Below are 18,268 nucleotides of genomic sequence, written 5' to 3'. Positions count from 1 at the left end.
CTGCATAAACATGTCATTCCTATATAAACAGCATCACTTTCTGTTAACATCACAACATTCAGGTTTAGAACAGGCAGGGCAAAGACAAATGGGTATCAGTGCAATTGTTAAAGACACTAAAACTACTCTGAAAGAATAGTGATGGTCAAGAGAATTTCCAACTCAACAGCCAACATATCATAGATCTTTTAAAGCATTCAAAATATCTGCTACTAATGAGAGCTGTGAATTTGTATTTTCTCTTCTAACTACTCCAGCACAGTATTTCTCAGCTTGAATGAGCGGGCAAATGGATTTCCCTGGATTTTACTCTGCAGGCACTAAGATTTACCCACACATACAAAGCTTCTTAGCTGCCCAAAATTTCAAAAGGCTGCTCAGCATCCTAAGTCATTCACGTAATGCACAGTTTTGCCCATAACGCCCTTAGTGATTCCTCCTGCTCGGCATTCAATCTTTCCTTACAGCATCCCGAGCACTTCCAAAGGTGGGAGCGGCATTCCCGGGCAGCCTCACGGTGCCACTGATGCCACCTGGTGGCAGAGCTGGGGCAGCGCACCGAGCCCGCTGCTCCCACACACGGGGCTCTCTGAACGGACAGGATTGCTCCTTTCTGGGAAAAGGATTTTTAAAAAAGTACTAACAGCCCATTAAAAAGTAAGTACTGCCACTGCTTTAATAAGCAATTCAAATGAAAGAGAAGATTTGGGGGTTTTTCATAGAAAATATTACTACAAACCTGTAGTAGCAGCAGTTTTTAATTTACTAAAACCTGCAGTCTATTAGCAACAGAACATACACAAAAATATCTTTGTTTATACAAATAAAATTAGGGTTTGAATATTCACAAGGTAGCATAACAGAGCAACATCTTTCTTCACACTGATATTCATTAGGCAGATCAGCTGTGATAGAAAAGCTTTTTACAACACTCAGTCAAGCACCATGGCTGACAGTGCATTAAGATCTCTCATGAATGGATGAGCTGACAGTATCTGATCAATCTTCTGTCTTTGATCATAATCAGGAAAGATTTTTATCAGGGCTTCTCTGAGCTGTACTGTTTCTGAGGCAGATCTCTGAGGTGGATGAGTCTCTACGTTTTCTTCCAGCGGAAGCCACGGCGATGAACGACCATCGTGTGCTCTGCCCTCGGGCTGTCGACTGCTGCTGGGTGCTTTGGGGATGAAGAAAGGTGTCTCAGAAGAATATTGTCCACTGCTCTGAAAAGTCTTTTGTGCTGAACGAAAATCCCTGTGGAACAAAATAAAAGTTTTTATTAAATTGAGCTAAAGGAGATGGTGGCTGTAGCCTCTGTACAAGAGAGAAATGTGTCTAACTTACACTTCACTGCTGCTCAGCTAGTTCCTGACTGGAATCAAATGACAAGCATTCTTTCAAAGTGAAAGAAAACAGAAGGTTTAGCAGTTCTCAGTTTGAATCTGGCACAACTAAGAACATTGATATCACCTCAATGTGCTGTGAGTACTTTATTTGACAGGATACAGCAACAGTCAAAGCTTATTTATGAAGGTATGGATAAAAAGATACACTGAACACATATATACTGATTCAGAACATTTGAAAATCCTGACAGACCAGAGAAGTTTCCAGATGCTCCATGAGACTATTCCTCACCTATTTTTGCTCTTGACTGTGAGCTGTGCTCACATTTAGATCATTCCCTTGTATAACATCCTTGATGGGGCAATGAAGTATTTTTAGCAATGTCAGGATCTGAACACTCTTCCTTATTGAGACTTTGAAAAGTTATTGCTACTCTGCAAACTGCCAGCACTACAAAATTTAAGGCCCAGTCTACTTCAGATGCCACCAGATAACACAGAAATGTGAACTGGAACTCATGTTACAGTCTAGTTTCCTACCACCAAGGGAAAGGGTATGTAAATTACAGAGCTCTATTTTAAAAGCATTTGGGTTATGACACCTCTCATTACTCATGTGGAAAGGTTCTCCAATTGCTCAAGATTCTTCTAGTTTCTGATCTTATTCCTGGTGCCATTTATGCTTTATGCATCATTTAACCCATGTAGAAAAGTCTCAGAGAAGGAACAAAATTAACTCTTTACACTGGCAGCTCTTCTGTCTCATCCGTCCACCCGCTCCACGCCAAACCCCAACAGAAACCAAATAAACCCCAATGCCAGTTCCAGTTCCAAGTTTACAAATAAGAAACCAAGTTCTTAACAGGCCTTCATAAAGAAGCCTCTCTGCAATCCTGCTATGATCACACTTACCTCTCAGAGAACATAGTTTGAATTTTATTTTTCCTCAGACACAGGCAGGTACAACAGTCCAAATAACATCTCGTAAGGGTTTTGTGAAAGAGCTTAAATATTTTCTTTGCATTTCCTACTGGAGTTCTAGAACTGAACTTGCTTTTTTAATGTCAGCACGCTTATTTTCATATCAGCTTCTGACCTATTGGTATGTATATCTTTCACTTTTCTCAAATGTTTCTAATAGATGAGATTCTTCCTCATTCTATGTATTCATGTATTAAATACAGCTTAAGAACTGGCCTTTTCTAATGCCAATTTTTAATTACCTCGCTTGTTTTTAAAAGCTCTCTCAATACTCCTCAGAATTATCAGCATTTATAATTTGTAAACTGGTGAAAGAAGAGCAGATTATTGTGCAAAACAGCAAACTAATCTTCAAGTCTTTGTAGTTAATGCAAAACAATTTCATATTTTGAATATATGCACATTTTAAAAGTATGTTAATCTTACAGGACAATATGTGTTCATTAATATTTATAATTATTACTCAAATATAAAAGCATTTAAAAACAACGCCTCAGAAGTTGTTTTAACAGCAATACTGTATCCTCAACCACCAGGTGAAATACCTCTCCAGTGACAAAAAAACTGAGGGCAGAGTGTGTGTAGCACCTACTGTCCCACTGTGAGTAAGTGACCACCAAGGTGTTTGAGATAACATCAGTGGCATTAGCAGGATGTCTGACTACCACATACCCAAACCACTGGCACCTCAGTGTGCTGTTAACACACCTTTGAAAGCCACCACAATCAAATCTCAAAGGAAGTTCTTGTCTTACTTATCTTAGTTCTGAGAGACATCTTGATTAGACACAAATGTCACCACCAGTTTCTGAACAGGAAAAATATGGTTTTTGTTAAGCTACTATATATTATACAGTAGGGCTTCTGCCTCATTTTACTGTGCTTTTACAGTGTTTGAGTGAACCAGGTAAACAGTTTATTTCAAATGTGAAATCAAAACTGTCTCAAAGGTGAAAACAGTGCTTATACCTAGAACAGCCTTCACTTCGAAGGAAGTCATCTAATCTGGGTCCATTTCTTCCCAAAGGATCATCAGGAACCATAAATATGTCACCAGCAAAAGTGTACTGCAGCAACCTGCAAGAGAGTTCTTTCAATATTATTAAATAACAAGGGACTACACCCTTGTCCTTCACCTTTGTAGCACAGGACAAACATAGAGTAGGTGCTATACATGACATCAGGAATCACTGAAGTTTAATTAGTAAACCCACTTGAGATACAACCAGCACTCACTGTCAAAATAATCCAATGGGAACTGAAAACTCTTCCCATTACACTGCAGAACAGAGCTTCTCTTTTTTTTTCTTTTTTTTTTTTTTTTTGACAGTAACTGTTTTATGACTGCAAATTTTTGTAGCAAGATCAGGATAGACTTTTCCAGGTGATTAAAGAAGACTTTCTGGTTGTTCTAACTCCCCTTCCTCGTTAGGATCTTCAGTCATGTAGCTAAAATGCCCACGTAACCAGAAAGGCACAAAACCAGAAAACATAGCATTAGCTGTTTACAGTTAAGACATGAAGCTATTTTTTCTGGAATCATTTTGGGATAGGGGGAAATTGAAGAAAAACCAGTTAAACTAAAATTTGTCTGCAGGGAGAGAATTTGGTGCAGCGGAATTTCCCCAGAAGTAAAACTAAGAGCAGATGTTAACACAAGCTCTTAAAAAACCACAGACTCGAGATGACGTGCCAAGTATTCTTGCTACAGTTCTGTAGAACAGAACCTGACTTGGGCAGAATTCACTCAAGAAACAGTGTAAATACCTACATGATTAGCAATATCAACTCCCTGTTCTCCCAGCTATACTGTGAGAAGCCAGGGCAATCTGTAATTACTTATTTCGTTAGACCTGGTCACTGTAGCAGATGTACCCTCAGAAGATGTCAGTGGGAAATTTCAGTGACAGATTATTATACCTTAACAATAAAGTGATCTGATTCAACTGAAAGGGAAAAAACCAAAACCCACCCAAACCCAACAACAGGGATATTTGATAGCTAAGTGAACTCAGTCCAAGGGACACCCAACATTTGCAGGAAAATGGCTACACAGATATGCTGCAAGTGCTCATTTTCTTTAGCTACCAATCTGTTGTACTTGAGTAAAAAGTGATTGATTCTGAAACCTCAGAAGTGATTTTGTGTGTGCATCAGCTATTGTGTCTTCTTGAAAAAAAAAAATGAACTTTTAAACAAGAAAGGCTGTTAAAGTGGACTGCAAAGTGTGTGCTCTAACAGGATCCAATGCTGAGCTTCGCAGGTGCTATAGCTGTGCTGTTACACCAAACTCCTATTTATGTGAGCAATTAACAGACATACATTAGAAAACATATGAATAATAGGGACATTAGACTACTCAACACCTGAGTATAAGGCCATGAATCAACATAGTGAAACACAGATAGTACTTCCTCCAGATCTAGCAGAATTCCCTGATAGATTAATTAAAAATAAAAAAACCCAAACCAACATGAAGACAGAGTGCCTACAACTGGAAAGATAGACAGCCTTTTAAGACTTCATAAAAATTCAGTGATTACCTTTTTTGAATAATTTCTCTCCAGGCAAATGATTCTGTCACAAATTCTCTGAAGTTATCATTAGTCACAATAATACCTCCAGTTTTATCAGCAAGGTGTAATAAAAACCTGTAAAAATCATTTCAAAGATCATTAAGATTGCTTTGCTGAAAATGATCCAAAGATCTAGAAAACTAAACACTTCATCATCCAAAAGCAATCTGTTTGCATGAAAACAAGCACTTTGATTACCAGGAAATGACTCTGTTTTGACCCACCGTAACCAATGTTTTGAGTAGCATGCATTTATTTAGTGCAGCAGAGTCTTTATGGGAGGTTTTCTTCCATAAAACAAACCACACAAGCAAAACCCCCCCAAGCCTCATGATCTAAATATTTGAAGAGGTAAATGGCTTGCTTTATGGAACAGTACAATATTTGTTACACATTCCAACACAAACTCATTGCCTTGTCCTTTTTTGCTTAGCATTAATATCTGTGTTCTGCGAGACAGTACTTTGCATGTTATTCATTCTGTCAACACTTGGTAACAAGTTGTTGTTATATAAATTATGACAAAAATTTAATAAAACCCCCCCATATCTGCTTTCATTTTAACCTCTCTGAAAACAAGCTTTTTGCCATTTGAAACTATTTTAGCAACAAGATAATAGATGGTGTCCTTTTAAGGAAAGTGTGCACTTGTAACAAAAGTGCAAATATATTATCACAACACTTATTTCCACAGTAATCTCAACTGTAATTACTGCACCTATAGCATTTTATTTGAAAGGCTGGGTGTAGGTAAAACATTATTGTGCAAACAACTCCAACTTGGTTGCCTGGCACTTTTTTTTTTTTGCTCCAAGGTTAATAGTTAAGAAATCAGTCACTATATTTTAGCAAGGGAGATAAATTAAGTACACTCTATATACTCTTGCATATCAGAGTTTTGAAATCAGGTACTGGATTGTGCAATCTAACAAAAATAGACATGCTCATGACACAAGAACTTGACAATTCTGTAGTCAGAAAAATAAAGTAGGAGTGGTTATTAGTAGGAAGGAAGAAACCAAAATCCAGCAGACTGAAGTGATCTGCAAAACACAATTTCAAAGCTGCAAGCTGTGCATCCATGGAGAATTAGGAAAACTGGTCGTGGAAAAAAGAAAACCCAAATAACTGAAGCAGTATGTGCTTTTAACTGTGTCTCAAGACTGGGAAAATCTGGCAAAAGGAAGCACCAGGAAATTCTGACAACACAAACTCCTAAAGCTCTACTGTTTTGTTCACTGAAAGATGAGCCCCACATTTTGAAGCTGATCTCTGGTGCTCAAGTTAACTTTGAAATTTACTGTTACAAATACACTGCTCCAAATACACAGCAAGGTCTTTATGCCACCATGGCATCGAGAAAAAAATGGAGCTAAATTGTACCTGATCAGTCACTGATTTATGCCTCAACATAAAAGGCAATTTAGGGACAGACTGATGATCAGGAGAGCATAAAACCACTACTGGAAGATCAACTTCCTCCTCAATACAGATGGTGACATTTGAAATGGACTTTTTTTTTTTTAAATTGCCATGAAAACTTGCCATTTCCCATGACTTTCTGAATACACAGGGATGTTTCTTACAACAGCAAAATAATGCAACAGATGTAGAGCTCAGTCTTAAGTTGGATCATAGCTCTGTCTACAGAGGTAGCAGAACTTGCTAATAGAACCACTCATGAAGCATTAAGGTTTTACAACCATTAGTCAGATGTTTAAAAAGTTTTTTAAAACGATGTATATTCTGTACCTGTCGTCATGAGCAGCAATTCTTGCTCCTAAAACCATCCTTGCAGGGGTTAAAGACAATATTCCAACATCCTGGAGCTGTGTTAAGAAATCCTGCTCTGTTAAAACATGATTTGACAATTAGTCTGACATACAATTAGCAGAGAAGATGGGCTATTTTTGTACCAAATTATCTATAGAAATTACACTGACAACGGAAGAACTGCTAATACTATAAAAATGGGGAGGAAGAGGTCAGAACTAGAAATTAAAGAGCAAACAAAAACCAAAGCAAAAAGGCCTCCACTTATGGCACCCCAGTCTGCCTAAACAGCATTTCAGTGTCACACTGCATATGGAAACCCAGTCACACACATTGAGCAGCCAGACTGCTCGTGCTTAACGTTTTATGAAGTATTCCTTCTCCATTCATTCTTCACAGAAGTATCCCAAGAAATAGCAACAATCTGTTTTAATTAAGAAACATTAGGAAATTTCCCTCACCTGTAATGTAAGGGTCACGTCTTGTTCTCCACTGTGGAACAAATACAGTTATATTTCTGTGGCCACGCTTCCAAAAGTAGTCAACAGCTATTGCAATTCCCCGACAGGAGAAGAATTTCCTCAGACCATGACTGGGGGTGAAAGAGAGACAAGGGAGATTAAATTCACAAAGGTTTTACTACTCTGAATACAAAGAAAATGGAACAAAGCCTTGCAAAGTGAAGGAGAAAGTTACACAAACAGTCTCAGCAAAAGAAAAGGCAGATGGATGTTGCAGATGAGGAATCTTATAAATGGAAAGAGATCCTCAGCAAGGGAATAGATACATCACTTGGCAACTTTATAGATCAGGCTCCTTTTAGTTTCTTGGGCACAACAATATTGGGATAATCAGAAGTGGGTTTTACTTTAAAAATAAAGAGGCCAATAGTGATCGGTTTTGACATCTACTGACTACACATGTATATATATTATATTATTTTATATATATAATCCAATATTGTGGTAGTTCCAAATACAGTCCTGCTACAAAATAGAAGGCCTTTGGTTTACCAAAGGTTGACCAAGGATTACATCTGGGAAGTTCTCTGACAATTCAAGATATTAAGGCCTCTTCTCCCTTCCTTTCCACAGTCTGAGCTATTGTTCTGAAGCAAAACAATGGAATTTCTTTGAAGAAAAATTTTCAAAACACTTAATTTTTTTGTTAATCTTTTTCCTCCATTTAAAAACATAAGATGCTCATTATCTGTTTTTGCAACTCACTTAAGTGACTTTCCAGAAAATCAGCAACTGCCTAATATGAGGGATATAAAGATTTGAGTTGATGACCTTGCAAAATCCCTCCCAGTTGGAATTCTCACTGATCCTTTATGCCTATTTATACACGGCACAAATGCCTCCTTTAGCAATTAACTGTCTAATGAGACTCTGGGAACTGAGTTTCTGTGGAATAATAGAAAAGATTCTTAAAATAAAGCACAGAAGATAGAATCAAAACCACCTTCCGAGTAAATTCCTACCAAACACTATTAGCACTTTAAATAATCCAGTTTTCATTCAGAAACTTTTCCCTGCACATTTTCATAGATTAGAGGCCACACTTAGACAAAACAAAGATATGCTTTGCTAGAAAAGACACACTGATTGAGCACTGAAGGCATGAGCAGACAAATCATTTCTTGCAAAATAGTGCCCAGTCTATGTTTGGAATTAGATCTCAAGTCACTGCGGAAGTTTTTGGTACAATAAGTGAGTGAGTGGTCTGTGTATTTGAAGCCGCTCTCCCAGTTAATATGCAATTGCATATTATAAACCTGATAGTAAGCCCTGTTAGTTCTGAATGGAATCTTATCTTTAAACTCTAGTTTATCCTACCAAGACATCTTCCCAACAAAGTGGTCTTTAAAAGATTTCCACGGAAATATTTTACAGTGAAACTCAGCCTTTGGTAGCATTCATTTATCCTTTTCCAAGTTTGTAAATTCCTTTTAAAATAAATTTAGCAAAATTTAAATCTGTTAAGGTTCTCTGAATTCGGAGAGGAATTCTTTATGTAGAAAAGCAGAAAAATGAGTAAGCTACTTCTGAAACATAGAACGCAAAAGATCTGACTTTCAGAGCTTCCAGAAGAAAAAAAATACTATGCCAGGCTTGCCCTAAAAAAATTAGTCATTCTTGATGTCAAGCACAGTCAAATAAAGGAACCTAATTATCACAAGCAACACAAAGTAGCAAACAGCAGGTTGCCTTCTGGGACATGCAACGTTTTCCCTTTGGTTTTGTAACTAAAGTACTGTTACACATGAGTAGTTTGGCTGCTGAAGAAACTCCATCAAAGGTATTGGCAAAAGTAGGGTTTAATGTGAATTTGTCAAAATAAAACTCTATGGAATTTGGTGCTAATGTTCACTCTTGTGAACTTGTGAAAAGTAAGTTCATTACTTACTACACAAATTAAAGTATACAAAGGAAAATCAAATTAGAAGCAATTCAGAATGATTTATACCAAAGCTGGGAATGCAAAAGATAAGGGTGCAAAAGGGTTTAGCAGTACTTAATCATTGAGTACTTGAACATTTACAAAGTGATTCCACAGAGTTCACTACAGTCATAACAGTGACCTAACTAGAGATTTGAGATGGTAACAGTCATATCATAACCAGTTCACATGCACACAGGTAAAGCAATGTGTACCCCTACTTCTCTGTGTGTAAAATACCTATGAAAAATTCACCTCAGGTTCAGTGAAATGTTCACATCAAATCCCTTTGCACTTTCCAAAGGCAAGGGTTGCACCTCAGGAAGTGTGGAGAGGTGTGTGGGAGCCTCACTGTCAGTGTCAGTCCTCTGAGTATCACGAACTTGAGGATTTGTGATCTCTGAGCTGTGTCCAACTCACAGGGAGAGCTCAAAGGGCCTCACTCAGGACAGCTCTTTATAGGGCCACAAGATGAGTGACTTTGGTCAGTGACTTTGCATCCTGGTCGTAACCCACCTCGGTAACCATGAGGCTTTCCTCCCAAAGTGCAGTAACAATGTGCCACAATTCAGGTAAATGGCTCACCAAGGCTTCCAAGGATAATTGCTTATCCTTTGTTTCCCACCTTGGCTGGGCAGCTGATGTTTCTGATTGTTCCCACCTCTACCATGGAAGAGCTCCTGGTAGGATCAGGGAGTGCCTCATGGCCCAACTGACAGAGTCAGGGGACACTTCACTGCTCAGGCAGTTTGGTCAATGCTTATCAAGAAGTTTTGTGACTGCAGAACAGACCCAAGAACAAGGGGGAGCAGGGCAGGGGATGCACCACCCCAAATACATATAATTTACAAACTGTTCTAGCAAGATATAATTCCATCCAGTTATTCTTTCATTCTGAGTTTCTTCCACATTTTAATAAAATTTAATTTATAATTACTCGACAACTATCTGGATATTTCAGTCTGCTTCCAAAGACCTGTTTTCAGCATACAAAAAGAGGTAAATTTTAGCAGCTAGGGAAAACTCAGGGCTTTCTTTCATTCCACAAGCACACTTGAAAGTACAGCTAACAACACAGCAATGTCCTGTACATGTCAGAAGAAAAAATTCTACAGCTTCTTGTAGTTTTCCAAGCACTGAATCAGAAACCCATATAGCATTAGTCTAAGCATGCAGGTAATGCATTAATACCCACACCCATAAAAAACCCAACCCAACCCAAAACCTCATGGTACTCAGGGGTCAAAAGACCCCCAAACCAGTATAAGCATAGAAGCAGTTGTCAGTAATTTCACGGTACTGAGAAATAAAATTGAAAAAAAATCAAAGCAAAATTGCAAACAATTCTTCACTTTCTAAGATGCAAGAAAATAATGAGGCTTTATTCAGCCAGAAGGAAGCTGCAGAATACCTACATAATAAAACCAACAGGCCCCTATGCACTGATTATTTAGTAGGACATTTAAATATCTCAATGGTTCTGCTCTTTTGAGGCAGCTCTGTCCCTTAAGTTTCATAAGAAGTTTTCACTTGGTTGAGCAGCAGATGTTATACAACCTCCTTTTGGGGACTATATGTCAACAGCATCCAGGTATTCTGCCCTCCTTTAACATGGGGTGTGTGCACCCCAGCTGGTGTGCAAGGCAATCCACTTGATGAAGGAAACACTAGAACTCCAGTAATGCACACATATAGTTGGTAAATATACATATATTGGGCTGCATACTCAAAGATTTCTCTATTCATGGGGTGCTCAATCAAAAAAATTTAGGACACCACTGCCTACAGTAGTCTCACAGTCAGAAATAAGCAGATGTTTATTCACCATCTTTTAATTAATTGGTTTCAGATGTATATAGTTGTTAAAAATATCCAGACACAAAACCCCATGAAATGATCATGAAATACACAGACGAAAAAAGTATTTTCATATTAAAAAAAAAAAAAAAAGACCAAGAGGATGCAGTACATTTGTTATTTCCCACATGACCCCCACAATTTGCATCTTTCTTCCACTAACACGCATTTTTAAAAGTTCAAGGTAGTTTATGACTCAGTTGCAACTTGCACTTTTGCATCACCATTTCAAAATAACAGAGTCTGAACAAGGAGGAAATGTTTACTTTAAGAACTATTCACTGTAGCAAAACACTGTACTTGAATTAAAGCAGTATCAAGAGTTATGGATAACATTAGGCATTCCCTTTAAATTTAGCAAGACTATAAAATGACAGAAACCCTTAATTCTCAAGTGACTGACCAGAGAAGCTTTATTGCTGCTAGTCATGAGGGGGGCTCTGGGCTCTGAACGTGGTGATCAGCACCTTCTTCAATGAAGATGGCTACTCTCAGTCTCAATTTTTTATTATTAAGATTTACCATTACTAGTAGCTGACAAATCCTGCAGTGTACAGGACTGTTGCTCACCAAAACCATAGCCAGCAAAAACTTTACACTTGCCACTGCAACCTCTTATCATTTGAAAGTTCACTGAACTGTTAGTAAAGAGATAACTGAAAATAACAATACTCACGAAATTGCAACATTGCTTCCATCAATAATTATGTGTTTTAAATATGGTTTCCCAGGTTCATTTTTCAACTCCAGTCTGTATGGCTTCTTCAGAGAGTCCAAAAACCTTTGAACTCCAGTAACTGAAGGATCAGAATGATATCTGTGTGGTCCCACTGCCTCTCTATCAGGATTTGAAGGATGTATTTGTGAAGACAAGAAGTGGTCTGGGACTGAATTTTCACAATTTGAGGTTTGGGAAAAGCGTTGGTAGACAGATTTTGCTTGAGCAGAGCTGCAGTGTCCCAGTCTGTCTTCAGAAACAGGATGACTGTTCTGCACAGTTGAGGGCCCCGCAGATTTTTGCTGAACTGCAGTTTTACTCTTAGCTGGGACACGCTGCACATCTGAGCTCCCCCTGGCTACAAAGTCAATGTCTTTTAGAGCTCCAGCTTGGACGGTGCTGAAAGTTACCCTGCCATCACTTTCTATATGGTTTGACCTTGAACTGGGACTCTTACCAAGGCAGTAAATGTCTCTCTCTTTAGAGCATACAGCTGAATTTCTGCTGGAAGGGGAAGCAGGTTTACATACCACTGCATGTGTTTTATCTTCTGCATCAACTTGCACGTCTGGTACATCTCTTACTTTGTGATATTCATTTTTTGTCTCTTTTGAAATATGACTGGATTTAAGTGGACTTTTCCTAGAAATACATTTGTTTTCTACCTTTTGTGAATTACTTGCATTATTTTCTAAAGGAAGATTGACAGTTCTAGGCTTTTGAGATGACTGCTCACATTCTTTTTGAAACTTCAAATTTTCCTTTTCAATTTCTTCCAGCAATATTAATGGTTCCGCAGATTGCCCTAGGATACCAATAACTTTTTCTACAATATCTTGTGAATACCCCATTGTTCTGAAAAAGTTCACAAGAATCTTATATTCCATTTCTTCACTGATATCATCACCTTCTTTAAGGCAATAAGTAGGATCATCTGATTGAGCATCCCTATCTGAAAGCAGATCAATAACTGCATCACTGTCTGAATGACTACGGTGTGAAGAAGACTTCACTTGCTGATCATTTTCCAAAGAGAACTGCTTTTTAGAGAGCCTTTCCTCCTCCTCAGATGATCTTCTTTTACATGACTGCCTTTCTTTAAACGCCACTGCCTCTGGCAGAGATTCATTTATGGGAACAAAACTTGTCTCAGGAGCATCAGAAAACACAGTGTCCATTTGCTTTGTAAGCTCAGTTACAGGTGTGCCAGCCTTGTTTCTTGCTTCCTCACCGCCAGCCCTTCCATCTCTGTTTGTAGCAACTACTTTGGAAGCACTGTGCTGTACAAGCCCTCCTGGGCTTTCAGAACCTGTAAGGTCTATGATATCGCTCTCCATTTCACAGAAGTCAGTATGGGTGAGAGCCAGGAGTTCTCTTTTTAGTGCACTAGGCAAAATCAGTAAATCCATTGTATACTTATCTGCATGTGCTTCCACAAATTGCCTGAATTGCTTTTTAATCTCAGATTCATTGTCATTTAGCAAGCTTTCATTATTCTCAAAAAGCTTCACAAACTGCTGAATGTGACTTTGAGCCATAACAACAGCTTCTGCACCCCCCTTAATAACAAGCAATCCCATTTCCAGCACTGATACATCAGCACAGGTATCCTGAATAAGACTGTTGAGAAACAGGCTCTGAGCACCAACAAAGATGCAGTGCATGTCCTTTGGGTAGTACTCCTTCTCTTCCAGTTCAGGTTCACACAGTCCCTTGATATACTCCTAAAAGGAGAAAGAGAGGAGAGTGAATAGTTGTGAAAAGCCAATATATTCAGTTATGAAAAGTCAATATATTCAGTTAGTTTGTATTAGGTCAGTAATGGACAAGTACATTAGAAAATTAAGGAAATTTAGCATAAGAAATGTGAGAAAGTAAATACTGCCAGTAAACTGGGTAACAGAAATAAAATACAGTTCTCTGAAATGATTTTTAAATAGACCTCATTGCAGCCTTTCTTTTATATCCTATTGTTTATAAATAAATTTACTTGAAACTGATAGTAACAGGGTACTTAAGTTGTAGCTCAAACAGTTTAAAAGACAAGTCAAAAGAGACTTATTTTCCCATCCACATTCTTTGATCAAAGAGAACATACACTTCACGAACAAATGCCTGCCACTGGAGAATTCTATCTGAACTTCTAAAACCAGTTTCTAAGGAACACTTCCCAAGGCTTATCCCAACAAGAGCTATCCTATATTTTTGTTGCTGATAAAGGACTGAGAACTCCAGGCTCCAGACAGTTCTGGGTTCCTGAAGTTCAGGTTTTGCAAAGATAAAAAAAAAATTAAAAATCCCAGTGCTATTTCTGCCACCTAAAAGTTACTGCAGTTAAATTCACTACACTACCTTGTTATAAATGTGTTAAAAGTTCAAAACTCTGCAATACAGTGTATTATTTATTATTTCAGGTAGCATTATTTTTCCCCAAACTGTCTTTTTCTGTGCTTAAAATTCTGTAATGCAGTGAAACCAGTTTCTAAACTGCAGTCATTGTATTCAGACTCCCAAGTGCACCACGTTTAGCATCTACCTTTACTCTCAAAAACTAAACTTCTTTTAAATGGAACTCAAAGCCAATACAAGGTAACAAATAACATAACACCACTTCCTTGAGTTTGAGTTACATCATCACACAGGTATCAAGGCACATGAACACAAACTGCTTCTGCAGCAAAGCCACAGGATTACTTTCCGTGTCTTAGTCATTTGATGACTGCTTTTGCAGAGCAACAGGACAACAACAGAATTGGTAAAAAGGATATTCAAAATCTGGGAACTTCTTTTTATCAAGCAGTACTGAAGGATGAATGCACTGCATATGACTGATGAATTAAACCACAAATTGCTATCATCAAATCCGTTAAAGGGAGACAATAAAGATATGCAGTTGACTACTTTCTAGCCAGTAATTCCTCCAGACAGTGTCTGAAAACTGCTCTACATGCAAGTGAAGTTTCTCATGCCCTTTAAAGTATCAGATGTAGAAAACATCTTGTATGTTGTTAGGAAAAGCTGCAATTAGAATACTGAAGTCTTGTGCTATTTATTTCAGGCTTTAATTTCCTTAAAATAAAAGGAAGTTGTACTGCAGATGCCTGGAGAAGAAGAACAGCTACCTGTAACAGTTTCTGAAGTTTGAGCCCATGGATAAGTGGTTTAGTGTAAATGTCAGTCAAATAATTCAACATTTATAGTATTTTCCTGACAAGTCTTATGCATTGCACAGTTAAGGGATCAAGTTTTTGAAAGCAGACTGCCAAGTCTGTGAATTAAGTCCCAAAATACATGCTCAGGATCCCCATAACGTCTAACTGTATTTAAACAAACAGACGGACAAACACCCACTTACCGAGATTTTGGTTTTGAAAGGTACCTTCAGCCCACCCAGCGCTCACATCAAGTTCTCATCACATGACTCAAACAGCTCTACTTGCCAGGTTCGCTATGAGTAATACTAATTTCAGCATTACTGCTGTGAAACCCCCCCCCCCCAAGTGTTCGTTGTACAAGACATTTAACACCGAAGATACTTCACAGCAACCGCTGTCCCGGTCTGAGACAAACAGACTGCGTTTACTGTTAAGAGACAAACTCTTAACTCTTTTAAAGGATCAAGGAGAGCTATCTGCTCCAGCACACAGCCTGGGGAAGCGGGCGGGCTCTGACCACTATTAACTAAGGAAATATCAGCTCTGTTACTGAAAGCTTCGCTAGCGAGCTACTAAATGCCACAGAATTGGTGAATTTTGTAAAGCAAAACATGGCAACGCCCAAACAACTCTGAGGGATTCCTTGACTTGCGGAGGGAGGAAGAAGGAAAGCGAAACATCCCAAGTTTGGCTTTCCGACAAAGCCCGGCCCGTTCTCCGCGGTGTGACCCGTTCCCAGCCGCGGGCAGGAGCGCCTCACAGCAGCGGACTCTGCCCCTCCCAGCCGGATTGTTTCGCTTTATTCCCTACGCTTGTGTCAACACGGCCGGAGACTCCCTGGCACCGGGCACACCCCCCCCACCTGCCATGCCAGCATTTCCTCCTGGGGCTCCCGGTTTTTCCCCCACGGTTTCTTCTCCGCCCCGCGGGCCCGACCCGGCCCCAGGGTCCCTCCCGCCCCCCCGGCCCGTACCTTGGCGCTGCTCACGGCCTTCCCTCCGCCCGCCAGCTGCACCCAGATCCTGGCGGCGGCGGGCGGCGACAGCGCGGGGCGCCAGTCCCCCTGCGCGCCCAGCACCGCCAGCTGCACCTCGAACAAGCCCTCGATGCGGCCCCGGCTGTGCTCCAGGAGCCGGCTCTTCTCGGCGGGCACCGTGAACTCGTCCAGCCTGGGCGCGGGCGCGGGGCCGCGCGGTGCCCGGCGCGCCGCCATCAGCGCGGGGCCGCTCGCGATGCCATCACGCCGGGAAAAAACAACGACGCCGGGAACAACAACACCGGGAATCACCGCACCCTCCGCTCCGGCCCGCGCGTCATCGCCCCGCGCCGGGGCCGCGCAGGGACCACCCCCGCCGGCGCCGCCATCTTTAGCAAGGGCGATGGAGACATGGCCCCGCCCCCTTCGGGATCGCCCGCCCACGGCCTGACATGGCCCCACCCCCAGCGGGATCCCCCCGCCCACGGCCGGGCACGGGCCCGCCCCTCAGCGGGATCGCTCCGCCCACAGCCGGGCATGGCCCAGCCCACGGCGGCTCCAGACCCCGCCCCCCACCCCCCGCCTGCCGCAGTGTGGGCGGGGCCAGAAGCGGCCGGGGCGGGGCCTCCCGCCCTTCGCCTCAGAGTCCCGGGGTGGGTCAGGCCGGGAGAGGCCACAGCGGTCACCTGGTCCCGCCTCCCCGCTGGAGCAGGGTCATCCCAGAGCGCTTGGCTCAGGGTTGTGGCCAGAATGCTTGGAATGTCTCCAGTGCTGGAGACTTCACATCTCTGCGGGCAGTCTGTTCCAGTGCACGGTCACTGCACAATAAAGAAGTTCTTCCTCGCGTTCGGGTGGAACTTGCTCTGCATCAGTTTCTGCCTCATCGAGCAGAGCCTGGCTCCATCTTCTTGGCACTCCCCGTTTAGATATTGATACGCACTGATGAGGTCCCCTCTCAGTCACCTCTTATCGAGGCTGAACAGTCTCACCTCCCTCAGCCTTTCCTCGTCAGAGAGATGCTCCAGTCCCCTAAACATTTTCGTAGTCCTCCACGGGGCTCGCTCCAGGAGCTCCATGTCTGGTGCCCTTATCGCCCGGCACAGCCCTCACGGAGCGGCACAGGAACCTCCCCGTGTCAGTCTGCGCAAGCCGGGCCCTTGCTCTGAACACCCTCCTGGCCCAGTTCTGAGATTGCCTTCTTGGATTTCATTTAAAAACAAGGGCAAGTTTAATCCCTTCCTGGTGGCAGGGGACAGCAGTGTAGCCCCCATCCCCAAATCGTTACTTCTGATAGCTTGGAAAACAAAGAGGACACATTTTAATTAACATAAAAAAAAGTCACAACTTCTCCCCCAAAAAACTCTTAAAACGAGATGTGAAGGATAACATTAGTTCTTAAAAAGTATCTCTGGGGCTGCTGTAGACTTTTGAGTGCCTGGGATTGACAATACAGACGAGCTGTTGTACAAAGGAGTAAATGTCTCAGCTCCTTTCATCTCCTCTCAGACACAGGTAAATATCTTCCTAGTTCCCTCCAGACTACTGGCTTCCCACTTGTTTTGTCCACCTCTTTAGCATCTCTGTGAAGTTAGATTGTAGTAGCTGTTTGTTAAATATAGCCTTTGAAGGGAGGACAAATATTTTATTGTCGCGTATTTAAATGTACATATTTTGTTTTTGTCTACTTGTGTGTTACACCAGCAAAGGATTAATACAAAAATACAAAATATCATTTTTATAAAGGCACTTGTATCCCTGATTAGAACTGTTTAACTAAATGAGAGCTTGCAGCTCTTAGCACATCAGAAAAATCACACTAAATGCTTACGTTCAGGTATTGCTATCTATATTTTCCTATCTGAATTTGAAGTGTTACATCTTTGAGTCAAATAAAGTATTTGCCTGTGGCACGATAAAATGGAAAAATTTACATCTGTGAACATATGCTGCATTTACACACACACATTCATTCTACATAGCACAGGGTTTTGACAGGGAGTGTCATATTTCAGAAAGATGCTTCCCTGAAGTTACTTTCCTGAAGATTTTTTTTCTGTTTTGTTTTTGGTTTTGTTTGTTTGTTTTGTTTTTGTTTGGGCGGTTGTTTGTTTGTTTGGTTTGATTTTTGTTTTTGTTTTCTGTGTGGTTTTGTTTGGTTTTTTTTGTGTTTAGAGATTTACATTTTGCGTTCCCATCGAATTATCCTACAAGGTTCGCATAATAAGAATGTAATCCAACATTTAGCGAGGCAATTCCTGAGGTGATTGGTGCCATCCAGTGTTAAAATGTAACCACTGCAGCCAGTGTTGCTTTTAGTTATTGCTTACAAATGAAATTGTAAGCAAGGAGCTTTACAATAAATATGAAATTACCAGCATTTTGCGACACAAAGTATCATTAAAAGCTGAAAGCAAATTCTTTCTACCACGTTAACACAGCCTTTT

The 18,268-nt window shown here is 40.7% G+C and overlaps 1 protein-coding gene across 3 annotated transcripts; it reads right to left on the bottom strand.

The window, feature by feature from the left end:
• Positions 1-653: 653 nt before the first annotated feature.
• N4BP1 (NEDD4 binding protein 1) lies at positions 654-16,903 on the bottom strand. 3 transcript variants are annotated; one of them, XM_027646915.1, is made up of 7 exons: positions 16,814-16,903; positions 11,652-13,417; positions 7,138-7,268; positions 6,656-6,752; positions 4,871-4,978; positions 3,297-3,404; positions 654-1,254 (listed from the first exon to the last, which is right to left on the bottom strand). In XM_027646915.1, exons 1-7 carry the CDS (start codon positions 16,898-16,900, stop codon positions 933-935), a joined length of 2,619 nt encoding a protein of 872 aa, XP_027502716.1. In that variant the 5' UTR covers positions 16,901-16,903; the 3' UTR covers positions 654-932. The 3 variants fall into 3 exon arrangements, with proteins under 3 accessions (XP_027502716.1, XP_027502714.1, XP_027502715.1); XM_027646913.1 differs by lacking the exon at positions 16,814-16,903 and adding an exon at positions 15,822-16,202; XM_027646914.1 differs by lacking the exons at positions 3,297-3,404; positions 16,814-16,903 and adding an exon at positions 15,822-16,228.
• Positions 16,904-18,268: the final 1,365 nt, after the last annotated feature.

Source organism: Corapipo altera, unplaced genomic scaffold (genome assembly GCF_003945725.1).
Source record: "Corapipo altera isolate COAL_440 unplaced genomic scaffold, ASM394572v1 62, whole genome shotgun sequence".
Taxonomy (NCBI): domain Eukaryota; kingdom Metazoa; phylum Chordata; class Aves; order Passeriformes; family Pipridae; genus Corapipo; species Corapipo altera.
The sequence above is the reverse complement of the archived record's forward strand: the minus strand, read 5'-3'. Positions and strand labels throughout refer to the sequence as shown.